The sequence below is a fragment of the Falco punctatus genome (assembly GCF_963210335.1).
Source record: "Falco punctatus genome assembly, chromosome: 12".
Lineage (NCBI taxonomy): Eukaryota > Metazoa > Chordata > Aves > Falconiformes > Falconidae > Falco > Falco punctatus.
Genome location: NC_137592.1, coordinates 27,785,508 through 27,813,231, shown reverse-complemented (window position 1 = coordinate 27,813,231; position 27,724 = coordinate 27,785,508). Strand labels below are relative to the sequence as shown.

At 42.0% G+C, this 27,724-nt stretch overlaps 1 protein-coding gene across 5 annotated transcripts in view; it reads left to right on the top strand.

Annotated features, from left to right (window-relative positions):
* TP53BP2 (tumor protein p53 binding protein 2) overlaps positions 1–27,724 on the top strand; it is a 78,796-nt gene that overhangs the window by 32,004 nt on the left and 19,068 nt on the right. For 3 of the 5 annotated variants that reach the window (XM_080408728.1, XM_080408727.1, XM_080408726.1), the window contains 4 exons: positions 17,635–17,782; positions 22,717–22,830; positions 24,629–24,708; positions 25,652–25,753. In XM_080408728.1, coding sequence (XP_080264854.1) covers positions 17,635–17,782; positions 22,717–22,830; positions 24,629–24,708; positions 25,652–25,753 — 444 coding nt within the window. Of the gene's footprint in view, positions 1–10,413; positions 10,911–16,075; positions 17,207–17,634; positions 17,783–22,716; positions 22,831–24,628; positions 24,709–25,651; positions 25,754–27,724 lie in introns of those variants that run through there. The other 2 variants (XM_080408729.1, XM_080408725.1) reach the window with 2 other exon arrangements.

Genomic DNA, 27,724 nt, shown 5'->3' with positions numbered 1-27,724 from the left:
AGGATGTCTCTTTCCCCATCCTCCAAATAAAATGGGCTGTGTAAGATTTTAATTCTGCTTCAGGCCCATCTCTCCTGTGCTCCAGAAGGTAGCATGGTCCAAGGGATTGAACAACACAGGAGTGCTTGTGACCCTAGGTGGGGAACACAGCAAGCATGAGCCCAGCCAGGAATTCACCTCTGAGTAGCTGCCAGTGAAAAGCTTGGAAAATGCTGCAGCAGCATTACTACTCTTGGGAGACTACCCTGAAATGGGAATGTTTTCCTTGCGGTGATGACAGATAGGAGTTAAACTGCTGCTGTAACCATATGTCAAGACAATGTGATTAGAAGGCTGCATAAGAGTGTAATGTGGAGTAATTTGTGTGTAGCTGTACTGATGAAGGTAATAACAGGGTTAATGCTGGCAAGCTGTGTGAAGTCGTCTCACCTTTCATCTGTGAAGGTTTGTGGGAGTGTGACTGGTACTGTTAAGTAGTGAAAAGGAGCTGGAAACACTTTCTAAAATAGTATGTTTTTCTGCAGCATAATTGGTCTCTCTCCCTTATTTTACATTATTACCCTAAAGATGAGCATGTATCAGGAAATAATTTGCGTCATTATACATACTGGATAGATGTTTTTTTTGCCAATAGTAGGAGGTAACACAGATTGAGCTACCCTTTAACGCCCGGAGAAGTTTTTGGATCAAAACCCCTTGGATCTAGATAAGGGTCAATTTTGCGATTTGTCTTAAGTGCATTGGTTATTGGGAGCCTCCTTGAAATCAGGATGGATCCAGACGGATGGGGATATTGTTAGGGACTAGCTTGGCAAACCGGAGAGTGCTTAAATTCTGAAGTCCGTTGTGCCTTCTGTCATCAGAAATTACTTAAATTTCTGAAACTGAAATTTCCTGATAACCACGTGTTCCTTTCTACTCAAATTAAACTACACTTCTAGTGTAACGCCGCAGCTTTGATACCATGAGGAGTTGGGCTTTTCTTCTAAAGTCTGTTGAGTGCCTTGCTCTCAAAGCTGTGATGTCCAGTGAGCGCTGGACTTGGAGTACGTGTTTTCATTGTAGAATGCTTGCTGCTTTGTGGCTGTATTAATGTATTTTTAACCTTTGAAAGCCCCTACAATTAAAGTTGTTTTGCTTTTTCCATTAGAGAGTTAATTGGAATGGCCATATGGATTCTAAGTTGCTGAAAGAGCATAGTAGTAGCCCACCTTGGACAATTTTCTTCTTGCAGCTTAACTGAAGAAATTTTTAACAGAAATTAATCTCTTGCGCTTTGTAAGATGAGCAGCTATAAGTTTATAAACAAACCAACCCCCAGTAGAGTTTAACAATTCATTACGATACCAATAAATGATCTGTAGGACCTCAGCCCCATTTCCTGTAGTCTCTTAATTATTTAAGCTCCCATCAGGTTTATCAGTCATTAACACTGTTTTTCTTGTCTGCCTGCGTGGGTTTCAGTGCATGAATGGGACTTTAGACTGTGAGCTCATCAGAGCACATGCCTCAGATCTTCACCTGACCAAAGTATTTATATCTGTTGTGTGGGTTTTTAAAAATTTCCATTTAATGTTAATCATTTGAAAGTTTTAATATTGTGATTGTATTGACATTTTAATGTGGTATTCAGCGTTTAAAGTATATTGTCTAGAATTCTGAATCAAGCTTAGGTTATTGTTTTGCTGAGCTTTCTTAGCTCTAAACTTCTCCAGCCTCTTGTACTTCTCTTATAGGCTGTGACCTGTCCCTGTGCACAACTGGAAATATTGCCTTGAGGTTCCCAGAATACTCCTTTTTTTTTCTTTTTCATGTTCTTACATGATCTCTTTTTTTTTTCTTCCCCTGTCCTGTGAAAAATGAATTGTTCCAGAAATAGTTTTAAATGCATTTAATTTCTCAGATTACTTTTTTAATACCTTAAACCCTACATCTGCAATCGGTGTTATATTACGCTGCAGTATGTTAAATACATTTGTTTCTTTGTGTGGCTTTTATCAGACGTGGGGGGAAGGGCAATATTACAAATTCATACCAGATCAAGCTGCAGAGGCCCTGGTAATAGCTAATTATGCTGCTTCTGATCTATTCAACAGTTCAGGGTGTGAGTGCCTCGTGGGGCTCTTGGGTTTACTGTTTCAAGAGCTAGTGTGCAGTGATGAAGTTTGGGAGGGGTGGATAAGTCACAGGATTTTTTTTTTCTTTCTTTCTTTCTTTTTTTTTTTTTTTTTTTCTTCTTCCTACTGTTGCCAGATGGGATTTCCACTTTGTTAGTGAGCAGGTCTGCTTTGTGGGATTCATTTATATGCAAGTCAGTTGGACTTCCTTTAAAAGAGGAAGGTATAAAGGTTATTTCAGCGGAATAAACTAGCAGAACAGCAATGTGCCTAGTATTCCTTTCAAATTATTGATTAAGAAACCGTCTTGAAAGCGCTCCATTTGTCTAGCCTCTGTCCTTGTTAGCAGTCTGCCTCGGGGACTCTCCTTTCTCTCCCACTGTGCGTGTTATTGAGCTTGTTTAATTACGGGCAGAGTTGTGCCTGGCTGCTGTACAGCCCCTCTGAAGAAGGAGCTGGATAACCCCGAGGAGGCTGACTGAAGCCACCTCCCATGGCTTGGTGGCACAGCGGGAGGAGGACTTGTGCTTCCCTTTGCGTGTGCCCACTGATAACAAAGGAATCCTCAGATCCTTTCATTCTGTGGGCTTTCGACTTCCTGTGAAGTGTAAAAACTTACTTAATGCTCTGGAAACTGGAAGGTGCTCCTATTCCTGAGGTAATGAGCAGATAAAAACTCTTCCCTGTGCTCTTAGTTTTATTATCTTCAGGCCTGGTTTTTCTCAGCTTAGTCACTTGTGAGTCAGGCAAAGTCTTTTTGATCTTCAGTACTCAAACAGTTGGATGATACTGTGTATAAAGGTCACTAGAAATCCTGGACATCATGTGAAGTATACTTAATTATCTTAGTCACTGTTGCTTAACTCTTTTAGAGGTTTCAGGCCTTTCTGTGGAACGTGAAAGACCTGAAGCCTTGTTTAAAACAGTGTTGGGTAACTATTGCTGTCGTTTGGGATAAAAGTTCATCGAGAGTGAATGGTGAGCGAATCAGGGCCAGGACAGCATTCTTGGTTCTGTCATGATGCTGCACATGTTAGAAGGCAGAAACCAGCCTGCCACTTGCTTTTGCTATTTGCTTTCTGTTAATCATTAATGTTCTGAATCGGTGTTTAGAGTTAGTCATGCATGTGTTGTTTTACCAGAGCAATGGCGTTACGTGGGTGTTGAACCCGGTTGTGTCTAAAGGATGAGCCCTTTGATACTCAGCTGTGGCACAAATACCAATAATTTTATTACTGACATAGTAACGTTGTTTCTGTACCAGATTCTTCTATGCTACAGTGACGCTTCCAGGTCTTAATGTGCTGGGCTCCGGCGATAGATGGTTGTGTGCAGTGCCCTAGCTTTTATTGGCATCTGTTTTAAAAAGGAGGATTAAGAGAACACTTCTTGCCTTTTTCCTGTTGCTTTTTTTTTTTTTTTAAATCCTACTCTTGCATCTTTATATCATCCTTTTGCAAAGTAATGCATATACATTTTAAAAATCAAATATGTGCTGCAGCTATCCCTTACTCTCCATGGCTCTCTTTGATTATGGAATTGATTTGGGAAAACTTATCTGCAGTGTATCTGGGTTATTGTTGTAGTGCCCAAACTCAAGTAAAAACATGGACACATCCACGTGGCCAACTTTTAAGCTTCTGATGATGTTGAGTTATTCAATATGAAATATCTGGTTGGTAAAATACTACCAGCTATGGATCAGAGCATTTAATAAAGTGAGCGGAAGGAAGCTGCAGGGAGGTTAAGCCACTTGGTAAAGGTCATGCAGTGAGTTCAGCCTGGGATTTAGGAGACCTGTAGAGTCAAACCAACTGGTACATTGTGGTGCAACTGGAATACAAGTCTGTTGTATCCAATGTAAGTATTAAATGATCTTGCTTGAAGTAATTACATTGCCTGCACCTCTGCTTCTGTAGGGGTAATGGTGAATGGGGAGAGACCCTTGATGGTAGCTCAGTCTGTTCCTGGCTTGGGAACAGTCCCCTCAAGCCAGAAGGAGGCTCAGCAGAAAGAGGTGCTGGTTCGTAAATGCTTTACATGTGTGTAAAGTCAGTGCTCCCATTTCACTGTTTAAGGCATATCTTGGATATAAGAAGCAGCATGTGGGGTTTGGGTTTTGTTGAATAAATTGGGAAATTTTCCTTGTCTTTTGATGCTTTTATTTTGGGAGGCTTAACTGCTTAAGGAGCAATTTAGTTCTAAGCCTAGATTACTGGTTTTCCTGTGTTGCAATAGAATGTTAAATCCCATTGTTTCTTTATATTGAAAACTAAGGAAGAGTCTCTGGAATCATGTATTTTGGTTGCCTTCAGTTGCCTTTGGTCACTTAAAAGAGAGAAATCCATATTTTCTTAATCTTCTTCAGCGGGTTCTTTTTTAATGCTGTCATTGTTATCCCATTTGAGCTCTATGCTGCTGCACCAAACTGTCCATGTGCTCTGGTACTCCAGTGGAGCAGCAGCCCTGGGTCCGTGTACATGTCATAACCTTGCAGTGTGGGAATAAGGAGCTGGAAGACTTCACGTAAGCACTGGTATAGAGTATCCCTTTTGCATTCTTAAGGTGTGGAGGCTTGGCCTTCTGCAAGGTGACTGTCCCCTTCTTGGGTTTCAGAAGACTCACAGGGTTTTCGCTCCCCTGTTCCTTAGTTTTGCTGGACAGTGTTGAAGTTGTGCAAATTGGCTGGACTAGCAAATTACACAGAAATGTGCTGTAAGGCCCTTACTCCTTGTAGTCAGGGCTCTTATTCAGCTGTTTCTGTCATACCTGTGCACAGTTATAACTTGGTGGCAATTTCCTTGCTGCCTGAGAGTGGTGGCTTGTCTGTTGCACTTTTTTCTTCTTTTAAAGTGTACGCGAACATTTTTTTTTCCACCCAGCTCTCGATCCTACGGAAGCATATGCTGCCCTGAATGCAGAATCTCACCCAGATCAGTATCTGGGCCATGCAGAGCAGTGATTGATGGCTTCTGCCTTGACTTCTCCAGGAAAGCAAAACCCATTCTTGCCATCATTGGGCATCCCGGGGCGGGGAAGACCCTCTAGAGGATGGGATTCCCAGTATTTGTTAGAGGTTCTCTGATCTCAGCTGCAATAAGACGATGCGTGTGTCTCAGCATAATGAAGTGTTCAGGAAAAGCTGACATCGCAGGGAATGTGACTGATTTCTGGCTGCAAAAAAGGGAGAGAAGGAGGGAGGGTATCGCTGAGGCGTGAAAGGCAGGGTGTGTAGGGACCAGGTGAAATACTCCAGACTTCCTTGGAGAATGCCACAAAGCTATCTTGTGAAATACCACAAACGATGAAGTGACTCTGCCATGAGTCATGTACGAGCTGTGTTTCTGAAGAGCGTTGCCTGCTTGTCATGCAGCCCTGTAGCCACTTTATCAGTGATAGCCATGCTGTGTCTTCCAGCCTTTTGAGAACACATGACTGCAAGTAAAGGTTTGTGTGGGGAAGCTGTGGAAAGGGCACTGCGTGCTTCTTGCCTCTGCATCGTTATTCCCGTACTATTGTACATAGAGGTCTGGCCCATGAGGCCTTTCTGCAGTGTGGTTTCCCAGTGTTGCACAAAAACATTGTTTAGATTGCTTTTCTTGCAAATAGCATTTAGTGAGGTTGGGTTAGAGAAAAGGTTTTCTGCTGCCTCCAGGGAAGTTGAATGAGTGGCCAAATAGTAATAGGCTGAGAGGGACAGTTTCTGGAGTTCTTGGGGCAAAAGAAGCCTGTTGAGGAGCCTGGCGTAATATAAACGTTGATTTGATTAAACTCTACGCCATTTAATTCATTTAAAATAGCCGTGACATCCCCTCAGTGACCACCATTTCATACAAGGTCGTCTGTGAAGATTACTGTCATGCCTTTGCTGGTGACAACACGCAGAGCCGCCCAGCACGCCTGCTGCCTCGCTTTGATGAACTGCTTTCCCTTCTTTTGCTTCTCAGCCGGCGTGTCTGCGTAGAGCCTGGTGTTGCCTAGAAAGAGCTCTGGGGAGTGAGCGGCACTTAAATAAAACCTGTCAGACAGTGATCAACTGTACAATCTGTCACTCTTCTGCAGCTTCTGTTATAGTAGCTGAATGTTTCCTGATGAAAGCTAAAGCATGTAGAACTCCACATTACAAGAGCAAAGACTGGATCAAGCAGGGTGCTTGGTGGGCTAACGGGCTGACTGATGGAACAAGATTGCTCTTTCCCAGTTCTGCTGTAGTTGCTGTACATATCCTGTTATAATGTGGTTGGCTAAGACCATCTGACCATCCATAGTTCCCAGTGTTGGAATAGCCCCACTGGTCCCTTTTAACTTGCAAAATAACAAAAAAGAACCATCTGTTTTGGTGCTAAAAGCTCAATGTGTCTTCTGTGCCAGTTGAACGCGTGCCGCTATAGCATAATATTCTTCAGTATCTGCACAGTTACTAATGACTTCCTCTGTGTTTGCAGCCCAGAAGTGGTAGGACAAAACCCCTTCTTTATGGCTTGAATAATAACTTCAGCTGTTGTCAAACATGATCACCAAGCATAGGCATTTCGTGCTGGTTGTCTTCAGCATTGCTGGTGGGTATGTTGGTTGGCTGCTTGCACTCAGTGTACTGGGTCTGGGTCTGACGAGCGCAGGTTGTTCTTCAAGGTACACTTCCATTGCAGCCAGAGTGTGTTCCCACCCAGAACTGGCGGTGAATTGGGAAGACCTACCCTTCTGCAAAGGTACAGTGTGACATTACACTTAATTAATTTAATAGTAGGCTGCTACACAAATAGATGGTTTCGTTCCTTTGGTTTCCATCCCCACCCGAAGCCACGTGTAGCTTCCCCTCGAATTTAGTAAGGAGTTGGGTGACGTGAGGAAATACTCCCTACACTAAAGGCAAAAAGCAACAAAAAGGCTTATATGGTGGAATTGAGTTGCCACGTGGCTGCATAATTGGGTGTAGTGGGGCGAGTGTGTGCGACGAGCATGGCTTGCCTTCGTCAGCTCACCGTTCAGCTCAGCTAAGCTGTAGCAGTGAGATGATACCTTATGCTTTCCTTAACCTCCGTGTTGTCTTGAGAGATGGTAATAGAGGGGAATTTCTCCACCACCTTTTGAGTATTCTCACTCACTGTGAGGATTGAGTTGGACTAACACAAACATATATTTATCCTGGTGAGACTGAGAAGCTCATATAGCAGGAAGCCTGTGCTTCCTGAAGGCAACTATATAGGAAGCCAGGGCTGACCTTGAAAGCAGTAAAGTACGCAGCCTGTTGTGATGTGGTCTGAAATTCCTGTTTGGGGTCTGTTTTTTTCATTTGTCCTGAATGTAGATGGCTCAACAGCATGTTCCGGGGCTGCAGCATAAAGGAGGTACCAGCCTGCGCTGTGCTACAGTGCTCCTGAATGTCACGTTGTGGTAACGTCCTTCAGGGTACCCAGCTGGTCAGCTTGTGTCACCAAACAGCTCAGGCAGTGTGTGCTGTGACTGTCCCCACGCTGGAATTACCTGCGTGGTTAGACATATGTCATTGTTTTGGGTGCCAGAAATGGTGTGTCCTCTGACCTAGCTGTGCGTGTCATGAGTGTTTTGGTTTGTCGTAGATCTGTGTCATGGAGGTAGGACACGGACTTTGGCAGCTTTTTTCCTGGAGGAGTGACTGAGTGACTAACACGATGTAAGGAGTAGTACTTTAAAAAACATTTGGCACTGAGCTCTAGGATGTTGCTGGGACTGGAGTAAATCAGTGTTATACACGTCTTTTTTTTTTTTTTTTTTTCTAACTTGCTACATGATTTGTGTTGCTACTAAATCACAAAGCTTTGGTTCTCTTGTTGGCTGTTTGACTTTGGATTTTTGTTGGGTTTTTTGAACAGTTTGAGGTAGATATTGACTTGCCTCCCCCCCCCCCCCCAATAAAATCCTTCTTTTGTACTCCAGTACTCTGCCTCCCTCATGGGTGCTGTCAGGAGCACAGCCCCCTGTTGCCAGTAACTAGAAAGTAATAAATTCGCTTGATGTGTGGGTCAGGCACTTTTTGCGCAATAAATGTGGATTTGATTTGCATGTTCTGGTGGGCTGAGGCAGGGACTGCTTCCTGGTGTGAATGTTGATCGTCTTTTTATTGGAGAGATTATTATATCTTGGCTGGAAAAGTGGAAAATTAGTATTTTTAAACCCAGTATAAAGTTGGTGTCTTAGGCAGTGGGCGGTGCGGTGGGGGTGGTAGAGGTGCCAGTTTACGGTGATAGCCTGTCTTGCTTAGGTGTAGGTTGTGCTAAATGCGCTTTCATCCCTGACGTGGGTGTAACTTCGGTTTTTTCTGTGAAGGGTCCTGGCTTGTATGAAATCTTTTTTTTTTTTTTTTTTTTTTATTATCAGGAAAAACACTAGACGCTTTTTTTTCATTTTAAGAATATACATGCATCATAAGGGACTATTTTGAGAGGTGTAATTCTCAAGTGTCCTGACAGGGAGCACTTGATATGGCTTTTTATTGGCCTCTAGCTGTCTAGGAGGCTAAGAGAACAGTAACGCTTATCCCCAGTGAGGGGGATGCAGAGCTCTAAAGCAGCAAGGGCAGCTTAGTGTTTTTTGGTTTTTTTTTTTGTAATTTTCCTTTATTATTATTATTTTTCTTAGTACAAAGGCTGCCTCTGGGTCTGACGCAAGTAGAGAAAATTGAGATGATTCAAGCTTAAGCTTGAGTTCATAACCCCGCTCATTACGCTTGGATGTTGCCTTGACTTCAGGCTCCTTTTAGGTGCCACGTGTGTTATGATAGTGAAGAACGGGACGAGGAACAACTGTAAACCCCTTTGGTTATGTGTGAGAGTCAGACTGTTATCCTTTTCCAGAGCGTAGTACCAATTGTAACCAATTATGTGGTATCATTTTTTTTTTATCTGCCTGAAAATAATTGCTTTGTCCTTGTGTAACCAAGTGTTTATAACTCCGTGCTGAATGCAGAAGATGAGGCAGAGTCTGCCTGAAGGGGCAAGCTTCCAAAGCCCCAGTTCTTATTTGCTGACTCCAGGAGGAGGAGCAAGCTTCAAGTAGGATGCCAACAGTACAAGTCCAAGCACCGTGTGTAGGCTTGCTTTTCTGCTAGTCAACTTGCAGCGGGTTTTGTGAAGTGTCCAACAGTGCAAAAGTAGTGGCTCTAAGGAGCCACGAGGAAGGATTTGGGGAGAAAGGGCGAGAGTACTTGGGGTGGAAGGGATCGTGTGGAGGAGAGGAACTTCACAGATGGTGGTGGGAAAATATCTGTGAACATGTTGCTGTGTGGTACAATATGAAGAATGTATTGAGGGTTTGTTTACCCTGAATTCCTGCAGTTGTTTAACTAAATTGGTACAAATCCAAGTGTGGATTTGGGTCTGAGCAAAATGAGCTGTACATGATGTGTTGGCAAATGTGGGTGCTCAGCAAAAGGCTGTGGTTTCCTACATATGTTACTGAAACCAATTTAGTTTATGTATCTTAAAACACAAACAAACCGGCCTGTATCTTTTAGAATATTTTCTTAATGCTAATGTTACAATAGATAACGCAGTGCCAAAGTATAAGTGGCTTTAAAATCCACTCTCGATTTGAGACATCCTTGCTTTCAGTGACGTGTGGCAGCTCAAGCAAAGAGCGTAGGGTGTGTTGCTCCTGTGCTTAGCGTTCATCCAAAATAATGAGTTTCATTTGCACAGACCTTTCTGGTGTCTGACTTATGGGAGGACTTTTGTCCTCGTCTTGTGTAATAGAATGACTGAAGGAAAACAAAGTCAGAAAACGTAACTTGGGTTCCAAGTAAAGGTCTTTTGTTTGGAAAGCTCTCTTCTCGATGACCTTGTGCATAATGGGCTGTTGAAGGAGGAGGAATGTAGGTTAGGAATCCCGTATTTGCGAGTCCTGAGTTACACCTGACAGATTTCACAAAATCAGAATGGCTAAACTAGGATAATGATGGTTTTCTGTAAGGTTTGGCAGGAAGGTTGTAATCTCATCTTCCTCATTTGTGAGTCTGAACTGAAGCACTGAGTTCTGTCTTTGAGGTTGCCGTCCATGAACTAGGAGGGCTGCAAACCTGCATCCATTAAATCCAGACGGTAACAACGCTTGGCCAGAACTCGGACTGGTTTTCTTGTAGCTTTTCAGATTCCCCTAATGATGATTCAGATACCTGCCTGATAGAGAGACATAATGTGGCGTTTGTGCTATAGCATTTGCCCAGTTTAACTAGTGTATATCAAAAGCAGATGGTTTTCATTCTGTTCTCTCTACTTTAAGGATAAGAGGGAGGGGGGGGAAAAAAGGAAGGGGAGGGGAAAGCTTCCTCCTTGCTATTTCCAGCTCTCTTCCCCCTTGGAGAGCATACGTACATGTTCATTGTATTTTAAGTCCTGGAACATGGCATTTTTACCAAAGATAAAATACAAATACATGATAATCTATACAAGCAGAAACTACCATGCCTTTGAGAATAAAGGCTCGGTCTTGTTTTCTCCTGTGATACAATTGAAGGAGAAAAGGGCTGTGCTTTCTATAGACCGGGAATAATCTGAACAATCCCATGGTGCTTCCTACTGCACTCCACCTACCTTGCATCATAACTTCCCTTCTCATATTTATGGCCAAAAGCCAGGACAATATAAACGGATTCGTGTGTGTGGTGGGTGAGATGGCCAGAACCTAACGCCGTGCACTTGGGTGTGGCCGCAGGCAGATATTAAACTTTACTCCGCATTTCTGTTGAACCTAGCTTTATTGAACAGCTGAATATGAAAAGGATTGCGGAGAGCAATCATCCCGTGTGCCTGTCTTCTAGTAAGTCTATTATAATCTTTGCTTACCTTAATCTTTTACTTACCTTAATCTTCAGGTACATTAAGTGAGGATGTTGCCTACTGAAGGACTGTTTTCAGGTGCTGAGGAACTTGACGTGAAAGAATCACGGAGTTACTTTACTGTTGTGGTATACTCGGTGTTAAATGGCAAGCCCTAACTATGCACCAGCTCAGAATTCTGTTTATCAGAACAGGAAAATGTGCTGTTGTGCAGGCTGTCTTCTGTTATTTAGAAAGTTGCATCGTCAGCAAAAATACCTATTTTAGCAGCTGATTTCTTTGTGGCCATCTGGGAAGGTGCAGCATCAGTGTTCCCACTGGGTAAGATGCAAGACTTCCATTTAAAACTCTTTGTTTGAAGGGGTTTGATATTTATCAGGGAAGACTCATTTGTGGTTAAAACTGTGGGTATCAGGTCTGTGGGTGGAAGCAGTTATTTATCATTTCTGTCACCTGTACTTGCAATCTGAGTTAATCTGTTAATCTAAAAATTCTATGTCGCTAGTTTTTCAGCTAAGTAAAATTAACTTTTAAAAATATATTTTAGTTCAGGATGTAAATTCATAGAATCATGGAATTGTTTGGGTTGGAAAAGACCCAACAAGTGAATTCTAATGCCTCCTTAAAAATGAGAGCTAAGAAAATCTGTTACGCAAGCTAAGGCCATTACTTAGCTGTGTTATGGCAATACAAAAACCCTCAACACGAGTATTGTGTGGTTCACGGGTATTAGGTTTCAGTCTAAAATGCAGAGAATATGGGACGTGGTACAGAATTATATTATTAGCTCTAATGCACGGTAATGAGATGAATCACGATTTCCAGAGGCAGTATGCTTGTTTGGCTACCAAATAATGTTCTCATCTCTGTCATTGCCTTCTTGTATGCCTCAGTTTCCTTGCCTGTAAAGTAGGAAACTGCTTGCTTGTGTCACGACTTCCTGGTCATAAGATGCTTTGAAGATGAAAAATGCGATGTGAATAGATGCCACAGTTTATGCTGCATATTACATGCTGTGCAGGAAGACTGTATAAAGTTAGGAATTCAGCAAATAGTGAAAACCAAGGTTAAGTTAGGGTTTTTTTTCAGTTGTAATAAATTCTCTATTTGATTGTAATATTTTATAAAGGGCTGAGTTTTGCCCTGACAGGTTGTTGAAATTTCATGATCTTTCCCTAGGAACTATTGGGGAAGAAAAATATGTTCATCCTTTAAACTCTGGTAGTTTCAGCAATTAGCGAAGACCTTGCATTTTAATTTGCATCATGCACAATAATAGCGTTTTCACTTGAATACTTGCATCCTGGATAATTGAATAATATTAGTATATTAGAAAATGTCCAGTTTAACAGACTTTTCATACCTAAGATGTTTTATACCAACTTTATAGTAAGTAAGGAGTAAGATAAGTGTGATCCTTACAGAAACACCATCAAAGCTGAAAAGTAAAGTGCATTTCTATTCCCCCCATTTTTAATCAATAACTGAGATCTTTTGATCTAAGCAGAAGATTGATATGAAGTCTTTGATATGAAATGGTATGGTATGGTATATTGGATGGACGTGAATTGTAAGGCATGTGTTTGCTCAGGTTTGTATTCCAGACATGCTTGGAGGCTGTATAATGTTTTTTTTAATACAAGAAAGCAGGAGCCAAAATGGAGTGGGATCATAGCCTAGGACTTTTGTAGAGCTAGCTGTTCTTAAGTATTTCACTATGAGTTGAAAACTTATTTGTGGATGTTGAGACCTGTTATGTTGTGTTTAATACCACTGCAGTTGTATGAAATGATCCTGTCGACGAGCTTAGCAACAAATGGGTCAGACTTGCAGGCAAATGTGAGGCTCTTGGGGACTGATGTGCAGAAGAGAGATGGAGGACAATAAAGTGGGGTGTGACTTGCTTTAATTGATGCCCTCTTCTGTCCTCCTGGTTTGATGCTGTTCTTGCTACTCTCTTTTCCTGTTCCTGGGTGTGTTACAGTCCAGACTCAGTGGCTGTAGTTGGAGGTGATGCATAAGTAATGTGGGTTGGGACAAAATTATATATTTCAAACTGAGAGGACTCAAAGTTGCTATTCATACCAATTTGGATTTTCTTAATTTGTGTCTTAAGTGGCAGGCTTTTTTGAGGCATGAAGTCCTTTATGTTTGGTACTCTCAGTTGTTTCTAAGGCATGCATTGCAGTCATTCCTTGCAAAAACTATCTCTTGCTTTAGCTTGTGTCCTTGGTCATCCCTTTGATGCCCTTGGTGCATCCGATCGAACGGTCTCATTTGGTGGCTCCATAACTGCAAACTTTTATTTTCTAAAGCTGTAGCAGAGTCAGCTGAAATCTGTGATGTGGTTTTTAAAAGGAACTGCTTCAGTAGGTGCACAGCACATTGCTGGTTTCTTGCAAGTATGCCACAGTACTGGAATACTTTTACATTTTAAAGCTTTTTGGTCCCTATAAACAGTGAGTACACCTTGGGGGTGGGGAACGAGGGGGAAATCTTTAGTTTAGAACTTAGTTAGGGACCTGACTCCTGTTTAAAAGTGCTCAGCCTGTATACTGGGCTGAGTGTACCTGTATACTAAAACGCAACCTTTTGAAGTCTAGGAGGGGGGAAAAATCCCTGATCTAAGACTATATGGGATTGCCAGATATTTCGGTATTTGCCTGGATGCAGTCTTTAAAAGAAGCGCATGGTCTGACTGAGATACCTCCTCCTTTACCAAGCTTTCATTTATGCCTGGCTAAACCTGAATTTTTTTTGTGTGTTCTTTTTCCTTTTTTTCCTTCAATCTTAATTCCTGGATGCCTATATATAAACTGTCTTAACATCTTCGGTTTCAGGGAGGAGCAAAAGACCACTTTACGCTTTAGCTTGATACGATCTGCAGGATTCAAACTTCTGAACAAGGTGTCTTGAGAATATTCATGTTTCCTTTGTTTTTTCACAGCGATCAAACAGCTGGTAGGGTGGGTAAGAAGTGTTGCTTTTGAGCTCTTCCCAGGGGAAGGATGGTTTCTTGGGATCCCGGTGTGAGGTGGTGCAAGCCACAGTAGCCACCAAGGGTTATGAGCAGCACTAAGAAACCATAGCAGGCTTTTGGTTCACGCCAGCTTCTTCACCTTTTCCAGCCTTCTCTGGGGAGAGAGGCTTCTCTCTGGTGGATGCTCTGGTCAGTGCTTGCCCTAGGCTCTGACGGGGCCAGGTGGGCAGCAGGCTTCCCCAGGAGACCTTGCAGACGTGCAGGCAGCGGAGCAGGCAGGGCTAACTCCTTGCCTCTCCCCTGCAAGGTGATAAATGTGACCACCGTTTGGGTGGGAGAGGAGGGACACAACTACTTGGAGGACTTCTGAACCATCTCAGCATTGTCCCTGGAGCTAAGGGGAAGTGGGAGGTAGCTGTGAGGGTCGTGTCAGTTCTGTAGCCTTTTAGTTGCTTTAGACTCTTAAGACTTCGAGGTATGTTTTTAGGGAACTTGCAGAGTTTGGTTGCCTTTTTTTTCCCCCTTTCCTTTTTACCCCCCAGTTCCTAGAATATGTGAGACAGCAGTAATGCAGACGTTACCAAGTCTCAGAAACAGCCCCCATGCACCAGGTTTGAGTGCTTTTGGCTTAATGTATTAGTAATTATCCTGAGCATTGTGGATAGAAATGGCAACTCATGATCCTTCCTCTGTAGTTGTCTGTATTGGTAAATCCTAAGGATTAACAACTGGATATAAACAGGCACACTGAGGAGTGAACAGCCCTGCTAGGGTCAGATTAGGTCTGCTTTGTGTATAATGACATGTTTTTTATAATTTTCTCTTAATTCCCATCTGTGAGCTCATCTTTTAAAACTAACAAATATTACTGCAGATACATAGCCTGTGCGATTTAGTGCTTTTCCGGATATGAGGTTGTACAGCATGAAATGTGACACGTTGATGTGTTTTACATACCTGCATAACCCTGGTCTAAAGCTATTTGGGAGACTTTTTTTAAAAAATTTTATTTTATACTCTTCTGCCCCAGTTTTTGTGATTAGGAGATATTCTAACCTGATTGCGCATCGCTGTTGACCTCCTCTAGAAACACAACATCTAAAAGATAGCGTGTTCAGTGACAAAAGATTAAAGCCAGGTATTGGAGCTCCTGCTTGGAAAGCTTTGTCTCTTAATTTAGGTCAGAACTTCAGCGTGTGGTGCTGTAAACAGCACAACAGTTGCACCCGTCTTCGCTATATGATAAATGTATGTGTTAAGCTGACCCTGCCTGCCTGCCTGCCACCCAGTTCTGGCCCACACAAAGCATGCCGGAGAGTTAAAACAAATTCCCTGCGGCCTGTGGGTGAACAGCTGTGACCCCGGCTGGGTGGGATGCTCCCCTCCAAGAGCCGGGGCTGCGGAGTGAGCAGCAGCCTTGATTCCAGATAAAATCCTCAAGTGCTGGGTGTCCTGCTCCATCTGCCTCCCTGCCCTCCGCAGGATTCACTGGCTTCCATCGGTCAGGAACTGGGCTTTTGTTGCTGCCTGTGTGTTTTCCACGTTCTGTCTCTTAATTCCTCTCCTTACAAGCTCTGCATGTGGGTTTTGGTTTTTTGGTTTGCTTGTCCCCGTCCCCCCCTTTATAACGTGACAAAGGGATGGTTGAGGGGGGTCTAAACATTTTCCTAAGGATTACAGGTAGTTTTGAGCTCTCTTTCAGCAGGCTTTTTCCACTCTCTGAATATTTGTAGAAGGTCTTTAGGAATTTATCAGAAACAGCTGTCCTGGGGAGCTAGGTAAAGCTAGAGATGAGGAACTGCGTGCTCCTGGTGCTAAATCTGGTGTGCTGCCACATCACTGCTACAGCAGAAAAGACCTTTGATGAAACAGAGTCACATGCACATTTCTGCATTTCCAAATCTGTGATCCCACCATCTACAGTGCAGAGCAATTCCCCTTCCACCTAGTGGATCACAGAGAATATTGGGATAAAACTGGTGCACGGTTAGACAGTCAACAGTGGATACATCTACAAACCAAACTGCCAGTGCAAGAAAGCAGAAGAGTCCAGAGCAGTGTTACAGTCCGGACATGGGGAGCACAGACATCTCTCTCCATTGGAGGAGAAGCTGACGACAGATGCATTTAGGCTGAGGCGTAAAGATTAGTTATATAGTGGTGCCCGGGCCTGAAGTACTACTGGCAAGTGTTTATACTGCCACAAGTGGGACAAGAACTTACACTCTGTGTAACAAGACATGCTGTGTGTGGAGTCTTTGCATAGAAGTTTTAAAAAGAAAAAGAGATAGCTTCTCTCAGAGTGGCGGAGGGGATCGCGGCACTCAAGTGAGCCCTGGAAAGGTTTTGGAGACATCAGAGGTGTGAGTGCGCAGGGTTGTGTTCCAGGAGAACCCCCAAGAGGGGATTTCTAAAACTGTGAGGAAGGTGGGACTCAATTTTGCTTTGCAGTGGCATCAAAAATATTCATTCCAGAGTATTCACACAGAATCACAGAAATAATGCTTGTGGTAATGTGGTTTGGTTTTGTTTTAATTTCTAAGGACATTTATATCTCTCTCTTGCCTTGTTTGATTTGGACTGGTTTTTGTTGGTATTTTTGTTGTTGTTGTGGGTGGCTTTTTTTACCGATGAACTGTTGTTTGTGAGGATGTATACCCCTTTTACCCTCAAAAAAGGAGGACAGGCAAGGATTTGTGTCTTTTCCTGCAAAAACAGCTTTTCCATCTGTATGAAAAATACTGAAAAAATTAGCCTGTTGATAAAGTTTCCATTCCTTGAAATGCTTAGTGGAGTAATTGCTTTCTGGAGATATTTGACTGGTTTGGGTGTTTTTTTGGTGTTGTTGGAAGTCCTGCACCTTAGCAGCCAGTTGATACTGAGGTCGAGAACAGGTCTCAGAAGAGAACTCACGTTAATTTATAGCTAGCAGCTTAATATTAGTAGCATACAGCAAGGTGGTGTTCAGAGGCAGTAATTATCAATATTTTCTATAAAATAAAAGCAACTGCTTTTTAAAACGCTTGTTTTCTAGTTCTGGCAGGAAAGACATGAGCAAGAATAACATCTAGCTGTGTAGTGTGTTTATAGAGAATAATGAGCACAGATGAAGGATCTTTGTACTGTGAAGAGGAAGCCAAGTAAAATATCCTTGCTTTCCTGTGAATGACACTTGGAGGTGACCTTGTATTCAGCCTGAGACGAAGGGCACAGCAAGTTGACTTGTGTGTCTAAGAAACCTTATGATGAAAGTGTTACGGAAATGCCAATTATGTTTCCACCTCACTGCCTATGTAGTAAGCCTCAGTCTTCTTTTTTTTTTTTTTTTTTTTTTTAACAGATGTAATTGCCATTGCTTTTCATTATAAAGGATATTTCTGAACTCTAGATGACAGTTTCTTCTACAGTGTTAAATGGGTGCAGTATATACATATTGCAAGGTGGGAGGGGTTCGTCGCCTTAAGAGAAGGAAGGAGCAGTAGGTCCAGATTTAAAACCAAACAATCCTCCACAGATGTGACTTATTTGAGCAGAGAATTACTTCTGTAGTCTTGCTTGCTTGTACCTTAAAAATAAATTTGGTTTTGTTTTGGAATTCCACGTGCACAGTAGTTGATAACAAATGATACAATGCCGTTGAAAATAAGTAAGTGTAATGTGTCTGATGTGCAGTCTGGCTTTGTGTTGGGAAGTAACCATGTGCTGTTGCCTTTGTCTCTTCCAGATGTTTCTGACGGTGTACCTCAGTAACAATGAACAGCACTTCACTGAGGTGCCAGTCACCCCTGAAACCACCTGCAGAGACGTGGTGGAGCTGTGCAAGGAGCCTGGTGAGAGCGAGTGCCACCTGGCTGAGGTGTGGTGTGGCTCAGGTAGGTGAGGCTTCCACTTTGGGGGTTCCTGGGCATTCACTGCTTCTAGGAACGTAGCACACGGAGGCCTGACAGATGTGGTCTTGTCCCAGAGGATTTCTGCCTTACAGTTTTGTTAATCTCTTCATCAGACCCGCTGTACAGTAATGCGCCTATGGAAAGGCTCTCGCATGCAAAAAAGAGTTAAAAGCAAAAGAAGGGGTCTCAAGCACGCGGATGTTCTTGTGTCTGTGCAGCCCTTCTCTGACTCAAATGAATCTCTGAAGGATATGGGGGGGGTGTTTCTCTTCCTTCATCTCCCCACAGTGGGATCCCAGCGGCCTGTGTGTGGTTTTGAAGTAGTATCAGTAGTTCTGTGGCTCAAGTCAGAATCATTTCTTCAACCGTAGCCATTTTCACTTGCAGTGGCAAGGGAAAACTTCTTTTTTCTATGTCACCTTCATTGTTCTTGATTGTGTTAACTGAGTTTGGAAGGGAAGGAGTGTTACCAGAACTAGTAGGAGTTGCTTGATGTGAAGTGCCCTAAAGAAGGTGGGTGGTGGGTAGGAGGGAGGACATAGAAACTGCTTTTGACTTTCCCCTGTCCTTTTAAGCCTGTGGAAGAGAGGTTTATGTACGTGGTCAGTTGGGGCTTTTTTGTTTTTCCTTCTGTGTTCTTCCCGATTTATTTTTTTTTTTCGTCTTTGAAGTTGAAATCTCCCTGGCTTGCAGTGCTCCACTGGAACTGGAGACCATGTCAGCAAACAAGCGGAAAGCTAAAGCATGGCTAACTTTTCATGGCTTAAATGGGGCAGGACTCCTTGACTTATCTCCTGCCTCCATGGTACTAATTTGATACTGGTAGCCATCCAGAGGTGAATCACAGACAGGATTTTAAGTCATGAAAAATAATATTTGATCCAACTTTTTTGAGATACTTCAACAAAATTATAAAAGAATCAGATGATAAGGGCTTATGTTCCTCTCCTCCTCTGCTGCTGGCTCAGGCTCACAGCTGTTCAAAGAAGTCTTTGGTGAGCTCAGTGTTTGTTTAATAGGATGAGGTGCGAGTTGTTTCTTTTTTTTTTTGTTAGCTGCTTCTAACAGGTGTAATGTTTCTGACATTTCCAAGTTGTAAAAAATGCAACACGTTTTTTTTCTTCTCCTTAGAAAAGAGGTCATCTTTCATTTTTAAATGATAGTGAAATAAAATCACAAATCCAGCATGGGAAGAGATCTTTTAGGAAAGTGTTTTTATTGTACACCTTTGTCCAACTCTGTCTAATACCAATACCAAAGTCTACAGTGAAAGACAATTAAATAAAGGTTTAGGTAAACCACTGAATTTATAGTTGGCCTTGGCCCCACGCCCTGTTAAAGAGGTTGTGATGGTGAGGGACAGGGTTCTCCTGTCCTTAGCAAAGCTGGAGCTCTGCTAAAGTGGGCAGCTCCCTTCCTTGTGTTTCCTGAACCTGGATTCTTGATTGACTTTTGAGATGTTCATGTAGAATATGCTAGAAAAGGCAGAGAGATTGTCCTGAAATCAAGGGAGAGAACCTATACTGAGAGGCAAGTGAAGTCTGCCAGTGCTTAGTGTCAAAATGGTCTTGTTGAGTTGAAAAGTGAACTTCTGGCTGAGTGGGACCATATAATACGTGGAAGTTTATTTGTAAAATCAAGTTGTCAGCCTCTGTGCTACTCAAGGAGATGTAAGGAAATAGTCTGGATACAGAAATGTGAAGTGAAGCAGAGAATTTTTTCTGAGATTAGTCTTTGCAAAGATGCTGTGAGATACTGGAAGAACAGATATCTAAGTGTTATTTGCATGGCTATTGTCCCAAGAGCAAAAAAAAAAAGGTATTATCTATTTGTGCAGTGAAAGCTTTGACAATTGTTTTAGAAACCAAATTATTCTTATTCCCTTCACTGATCCTGTCATATTTGCCAATTATTTACTGCTATATACAAACACTGATATGTGTGTGTAAAACTGTATACAGTTTCCAATTGTACTTGGTAACAAAAATCAGAGTATCGAATCCTGTAACAATAGAAGACTTGAGTACTGGATGAAGTACATGCATGTTGTTTCAGATAAAATATATGTTTTCTTAACCATCTTTATAACATCCAGTAGCAACCACTTGCAAGATGTGTTTTCATGTCTGCTCTGAATATTTTTTTTTTGGGGGGGGGGGGCATGAGGGAGAGGAATACTTTTAGCTTTTATCTGATCTCATTTTAGATGTTGGCAAAGTTCACTATCTTGTTTTGCCAAGATATACCATGACTTCTATTTTATTTGTGTTTTACACTGAACAAATTGAACTATTTTATAACAAACATGATGCACGACAGCTAACCTTCTGGGGTAGGAACAAAAGGCTTGCATTGGAAAATTATTTCTCAGACTTCAATTACTGAGATCCTTTTTACATCGCTTGTGTCTCTTTTTCTGATGCTTGCTCAGGAATTTTAGCTTCTGTTGTCAGACCTTATTAAGCATACTTTGAAAGATCGCTGCGAGTGCGCTTGAGGCACTCTGCTCCCTGAAGGGAGCAAGTTTAATACTCTTCCAGCCCTCCTCCTCCTCTTGTCCTCCTAATTTTGCTTGAAATTTGATGAGTATTGGGGCAAACTCTCTTGATCTTCCTATTATCGCCAGGATTCTGTTAAGTGACTACCTCAGCCACTGTGGAAGGCAGGCAAAAGCTGTGTGCGTGTACAAAGATTTGTGGTGGTGTTCTGTTGTGGGGTTTTTTATTATTGTTTTTTATGAGACATACAGGGAATAAACAAAAAAAAAAAAGTCTGATTGTTTGTCCTTTCTTCCTGAGCATTCCAAATGTAGTTTTGTTTGGTATTTTAAAATCTCTTTGACCTTCCTTTGAAGTCACTGAATGGTATTGACAGAATCCTTGTGTAAAGGGCATCTCCCTTGATAATAGAGTTTCAGCTGAAGTATTGCTGAGCTGCTAGAAATCTGTTTCATAAGACTGCTGTATAATCTTTAAGATGGAAATCTGACAACAGTACTGTTGGTTTTGGGTTTCCCCCCCCCCCCCCCCCCTTTTTTTTTTCCCTTGAATTAGGGTTTAGCAGATGAAGAGCTTTTTTAGCTGTCTAGACAAGTATCCGCCAAGAGACTGCTTTTTCTGTAACAGTGACCTACTTGCTTATTCTGTAAAGCTAATCTCTTTTGACAGTGACTCCAGAAATTTTCCTTCCTAGATTGCTTGAGCACAGCTGCAGCATTTTCATTTAAGGAAACACTTTTATGTTGAAAAGAGCTTTTCACGTGCTGAAAACATGTTAGTAACTCTTCTTCTTATGAAATTGAAAACATTTATACTTTCCCCTGAAATGATTATTCCATATTAAGACTGACTTTGAAAGACTCCATTGAATATGAATGAACTACTCTGATTTCTTTCTCTTTTTTTTCTTCCTTTTTTCTTTTACTCCCCTTGCTTAAATAATGAAAGGAAACATCCAACAAAAACAATATCGGGAAAACCAAAACTGGTGCAAAACTGGAGGTGTTTAGTTTCAGTTTTTGTCCTCTGGGCTTGTTTCTCAGGCCAGGAACAGTATCTTCTGTTTGTCTGGCACCCAGTGCAAATGGATCCAACCTGATCATGAGTCTCAGATGTTGTCATAAGATACTATGACAGTATCCTGACTCTGTAAAATTGACTGCTGTGATACATTGACCACATAGTTGCCATCACTTTTAAAATAGACCTAAAAAATTATGGTGAAATGTTTAAAGTAACAAAAGAAATTGCTTTTGTGTAAAGATTGAGAGGCCAATAAGTACTTCTAATTATATGCTGTCTGTGGATGCCCAGCTGTGAAGTGGGTAACTTCTGGAAGAAGAGTAATACAGAAAGGGAGGAGGGCTGGTAAGTGAAGGTGGTGAATGTAGGCTCCCACTGGGTTCTTGTAATATCAAAAGACAACAAGTAAACCTTAAAAATTAGAGATGTGACAGAATCCTCAACTTGGGAGCAAGAGCAGGAAAGGAAATTCAGTGAAACTTGTGCATGTACCTTTTAAAGAAACGTCATCTTAACTGTCTGAAAGAAAATGGCAAGTTCTTAGTGGAGTCACTTTTCACTTCACTTTTTTTTTTCTTTGACCTGTGAATCCTAAGTTGTTCAGCTTTTACACGTGTAATCTGAACTTCATGAAATTTGCTGTCTGAGAGAATAAGCCAGATCTATGGCTGACAGGGAGCTGTAGGAGAATACTTGAAGTGACGGGAGCTGTGATGGATCGCCGAGGATCAGGCCCGCTGGGCACTGAGCCCCTTCAGGGCATGGAGTGCTTCTGCCCGAGCTTCAGCACAAGAGCTGCAATCCAGCACTTGATCGCAATCCTCAGGAAGCGTTAAGAAGAGAATTCCTCTTCTCTGAGAGTTTTCCTTTGCTATCTCTCTTAATTCTTGGTGGAATAGGAAGTAAATGAGTCCTGGTAGGAATCAGGGCAGAGGAGCCCTTGAGGAGGGGGTGGGAATGGCTGGGAAATACGTTGGAGGGGCCACAGACGTGGAGCAGAAGGTATGGCAGCACGTTCCCTGCAGCGGTCAGCAGGCAGGATGATTTGCAAATACAAAACTAAGGCAGTAGAGCCAAAAGCTCTAAATTGCCTGTTTGCTTCCCCTTGGGCTGCAATGGTGCCTCAGCTTCTCCCTGCAAGTGGGTGGACTTTCAGAGGGCTGTAGCTGCTTCTCAGAGGCGTTGGTTTAATTTCAGAAGCAAGGAGAGGTACTGTGTCTTCCTAAGGAGAAGGTAGCAATGCCTTGGGTGAGGGCAAGGGGTAGGTGCACACACTGCACCTGGACAATACCAGGCGCTCAAGTGCAAGGTGATGGACAGACGTTTTTGCTTTGTTGTGGTCTGTGCCTAAGCTACATAGGGATGTAATAGTCAACTGGCTTTTAACCTTTTCAGAACGTCCCATAGCCGATAATGAACGGATGCTGGATATTTTGCAGCGCTTTGGCATGCAGAGAAGTGAGGTTCGCTTCTTTCTTCGGCACGAACGCTCTCCCTGCCGGGAAGCAGGTAGGTGTTGATCTCAGCTAGCTCCTTTGTCTAAGTTTCACTTCATTCCTCAAGATCGAGGCAGCAGCTTGCATATGTTATTTATTAATGTTGATAGACAGTATGGTGTTGCAGGCCTTTTTGGTCTGACTGTTATTTTGTTATGAACAGAGAATGTTAGTAACAGAGAGTGTTAGTAACAGAAAACTTCAAAATTTTAGTAAAGACTTCATCCTCCCTTGCCAGATTTGGGAACATTAAATCCAAATTGATACCTTTGCAGGTTTTCCAAAGCTGGTAATCACCAAAGCATCCAGGGGCTTTGTTAAATATATTAGCCACTGTTAACTATCTAGAGATCTGTGACAGTCTCTTCTTTTAAATCTAGTGACCACACAGTAATATAATCTGTTAGTTGGGCTTGGGATGTTTAATCTGGATCATACTTTACAAGGGTGATAAATTTAGAATACTTGGCAACAGATAGAGTTCTTTGATGTTTTCCCCACATTCTATGCATTTGTATTAGTTTCAGGAGTAGTTTTAAATGAACTGCCTAGTCAAGTCCTCTGAGAACGTAATTATCTATGTATTGTAAATCTAAGTATGAAACCTATAAAGAAAATCACTCTTTGCTTTTCAAGGTTCTTCTGTGCATCCCACATTTATCTCTTTGGTAGCATCCATGGGACTTTTACCTTCAAATCAGTCTATTGGATTCTTCTTCCTCCCGTTTTTCTGTTTTCATCCTTGGTAACCTTACTCGGTGCTGGAAATACTGCATTTAAGTGCCATTGTACCCAGCATATTTTAAAATTGCTAAATGTATCTTGATGTTTGAAATGTGTGATGATGATAGAATGAGTACATGGAAAGTTAAAGCTGCGCTATTGCTATGCATTAAGGGTCTTATAATGAAGTTTAGTTGTCAGGATGTAATTTTTCAAGTCCAGGGTGATTGTAGTGTTAGGATTATTGGCATTTTACTGGCCATGGCATTGCTAAGCAATATATTTGAGGAAGAGCAAATGAATAGTCAGGAGCTCTGCAGTTCGTCTTGCAGGAGTATGGCCTTGAAATAGGTATCAAATGGTCAAGAAGCTGACAGATGTGGCTTCGTCCTGTAGTACATGTGTGTCCTGCAGGGAAATATGCAAGCTTGGTATTTGGCATCTGAACACTGTACGTAACTCAATGGAAACCTTGAAGTGGGATTCTAGTTAAGTAGCATCTTTACTGCCACAACAACTGCCAGGAAGAAAAAAAATTTGTGCTTTTAAACTTCCTTATGTGTGAATAATCAGCTGTAGGTTAAATGATGCATCTTTCATGACAGGTGACTAACCTTTGTTATTCATGTCCTCTGTGAGACAGTTGAGGAAGGCATACCAGAACATCTGGACACTGGTTTTAAGACACTGCCTCTCTGTGAATTAACCAGTTATTTTTCTGTCATTTGCAGAAGGCAGCACGTTTTTGTGACTATTTGTAATGCAGACTTACTAGGGACCAACTGCCTGTTGCCTGCAGGAGAGAGATTGAAATAGTGTACTGTTGGTTAAGCTTTTTTGTTTGGCTATTTTTAAACAGTCCAATGTTTTAAAATAAATGTTGACATTGAAAGAAACCTCTTCATAAAATGTCTTGTGTCATCAGTTAAGTTTATCTTAGTGGTAAGCACATGGGAAGAACAGGTGTTTAGATTCTAAACCAAAATGATTGTACTGTTTCTCTTTTTGTACTGAATGCTGTGCCTAAAGGGGTAAGAAAAATCCTAAAATAGCTTACTATCTTTGACTATTCCTGTACTTCTGTCTAGGGACTGGACAAAGGTCTCAAGATCCAACCTTAAAAAGAAATGGCGTGAAAGTGCCTGGCGATCGAAGAATAGAGAATGGAGTAAGTGCTCGATGCAGTGGCCAGTATAGTGAAAATGGAGGCTTCCCTTCTTTTGAGATACTGGTGCAAGTCCTACCCTGGAAACTTGAGAGAGATTTTGGAGATAGTGCTAATGACTGCTCTAAAATAGACACAAAGCCTCTAGCAATTATCACCTTTGCTTTCAGTTTTTGAGAGGTGCCTGAGATCCATTGGCTGCCATATCTGTGTTTGTACAGGTGATCTCAGAGCAGCAAACTCAGCATACTTTCCATTCTCTACTCCAATCAAAATTTTTCTCTCCTTTTCCTTCAGTTCATTGATTATTTTCGTGTTCAGTTTCGTGTCAGAGATCCCTAGTTCTGGATTTCAAGTTGAGACCAGCTAGTGTTTCAGCATTGAATCCATTGTCTGTCATTTATTCTTGCTCCAGAAGATGTACTTATGGATGTAAGATTGAATCTAGATTCAGGAAATGTGTGAACAGGTAACTAATGTAATAATAGTGCTATCTTTGAGAGCGGTGTGTTATTTTTTCCCCTACTATATTTAAACTTTCCATTTTCTTCAACTTACGTTGAAGTGCTTTGAATTGCAATGGTACACCTACGACCACAGATCCATCCTGCCATGTGCTGAGCATTCTGGGCTCAGTCAGTCAAAGCTGATTCATGCTGAGCTTAATTATAAAGGGCTCCAAAATGCCTATTTAAAATGCTGCTAGAAACATTTTGCTAGAAATATTAATGTTTCAAGAGAATGTCAGCTTGTGTATTGCTGGGTTGGGCTGTGCATGTATTTTTTTTTTTTTTTTTACCATTTCTTTCTAATTATTTTATTGGCTACTCAGTTGTTATTTTTTTTTAAAGACCTTTATCGTACTTTTCTGGAGTAGCTCTGTTGAGTTAGATCCTAGTGAAACTAAAAATTCTAGACTTGGCATGCTTTGGATTTTCATTGACAGGTCAGTGCTCCAAGGATGGATATGACACTGGCTGAACTTCAGGAAATGGCATCACGCCAGCAGCAACAAATTGAGGCTCAGCAGCAAATGCTGGCTAACAAGGTGAGTTTGGAACGAGATTGTTTGTAGCAGGAACAAAGGTGGAAAGAGTCACATGAGGTGGAGGGAGGGTTGAGGATTTGGATTTTTTTCACCTCTGTAAGAGGGCTGCCTTTCTTTGGCTGCCTCTTTTTAAATTTGAAAGTCAACCTATGCAAATATCCAGTAGTAAAACATTAAAATAATGCCAGCGATGTAAGTGACCGTATAGCTTACTAAAAGGATAAAGCACATAACATTAATACGTTATCATCCATCCTGCTGGCTCTGCCAGCTCTGTTTGTGCTCCGTGTGGTGACCAGCATTCACCGGCTTGATCACTGAATGACGCTTTTGTCTCTGGATATAATGCTGCCCTGTAATGGTACCTTGCTGTTTTCTGATAGAGTTCAGTGTGCCCGGTTTCCTGGGGCAGCTGCCTGGAGGAGATTGCATGTATGTGATAAAAGTAACTAGAAGAGTGATGTATAAAATGCTTGTTGAACAACGACAGAAAAGCTAATGAAAGCACACAGGGTGCTCCTGAATCGTTTTGGGACAAAAAATACCCTGAATGCATCTGCAGAATAGTGAAATAGATTTCATATTTGACTTAAGAGTGGTGTGTACCAACAACACTTGAAACTGTAATGGAAAAAGCTGCTTTTGGCCAGAGCGTCGTTAAATGTGAGCCCATCCTGAAGCGAACTGTCTGGGTTCCCAGCATATCAGAACGTGCTTTACTGGGGAAGAAGGCTGCGCCGGGGCTCTCGTCTCGCTACTCCTCCTCTGTCAGCAGCCCTGTCTCCCTGTCCCTTTGGGATCAGCTGGGTCCCACCCAGTCCCTCCATATATTTTAACATCTTGTTCAATTCCCTTGGCTTTCAATAATCCTGTCTCGGGGAGATGCTTCAAACCATGGCTTCTGATGGTTCTGCAGCACCTGCAAAGTGGTACCACGGCCTGTCAAAACGGCCAGTAAAACCCGGTTTCTGTTTTACAGTAAGGACAGGTATGAAGAAGGTGCAGCTGTGAATGTAAGAAATCAGCCAAGTAATTGGAATTTTCACCTGGAGTTTAGCAGCATGGTTAATACCAGTTCTGCCCTGATTAATTTGTCAAGGCAGAATGTTGCCCTCTTCTCTCTCACAGCTGAGATGTCTTAAAAATAAGAGAGAAGACAAAACATTTGTACTTCTGTTTCACTTACAGGTCATGGTAATAGATCCTGGACTTACAAATAACACTGTAGTCGCTATATATATGGAAACAGAAATAGGAACATTATGTATATTTACTGTAAAGGGAGTTGCATAAGATAGTAAAAAAAAAAAGTTTGAGTTGGGATAGCTACCCATCAGGTAGATGTCTGCTGCCTGTGGTTTGAAGAAGAGTAGCCTTGTGGGTATCCCACCGGGAGAATTTTTTCATTTAATTTTCCTCTCTGGAGCAAACCTGCTTTCCTAGACACCCTTTCAAAGAAAGGCTTTCCATTGCCTCTTTCCTGCCTTCTGAATTCAGATGCGATATTAAAAATAGATTCTGAGGGGAGAAAAATGCACTTTCTTTTTAAACACAAGCTGTAAAATCTATTTTTTGACATTTTCCTGTGTGGGATTGATACTAAACTAGCACATATACTGTAGGTGCTGCCTGGTTTTCTCCGGAAGGCAAGATCACTTTTTGCTCTTCCTTTTTTATTCTAAGTGCGTGAGTCCCTGTTTCTAAATGTGACTGGTGATTTTTGGTGGTTGTTGGGGTTTTTGCTTGTTTGGTTGTTTTTTGGTGTGGGGTTTGTTGGGTGGGTTTTTTTGTTCGTTTGTTGTTTGTTTGTTTTTTAAGTGTTGAGTTTTAATGTTAGTAAGCAGTGGTAGTCTTGGCTGTTAGTAGGGGCTCAGGAAAGTCTTGGTAGTTCTCCTATCACTGGAACAACCGCTCGCCTCCAGAACTGGAGGCTGTGTGCAATGAGGGCCCTGGTCACTGTGGAGGTTTTCC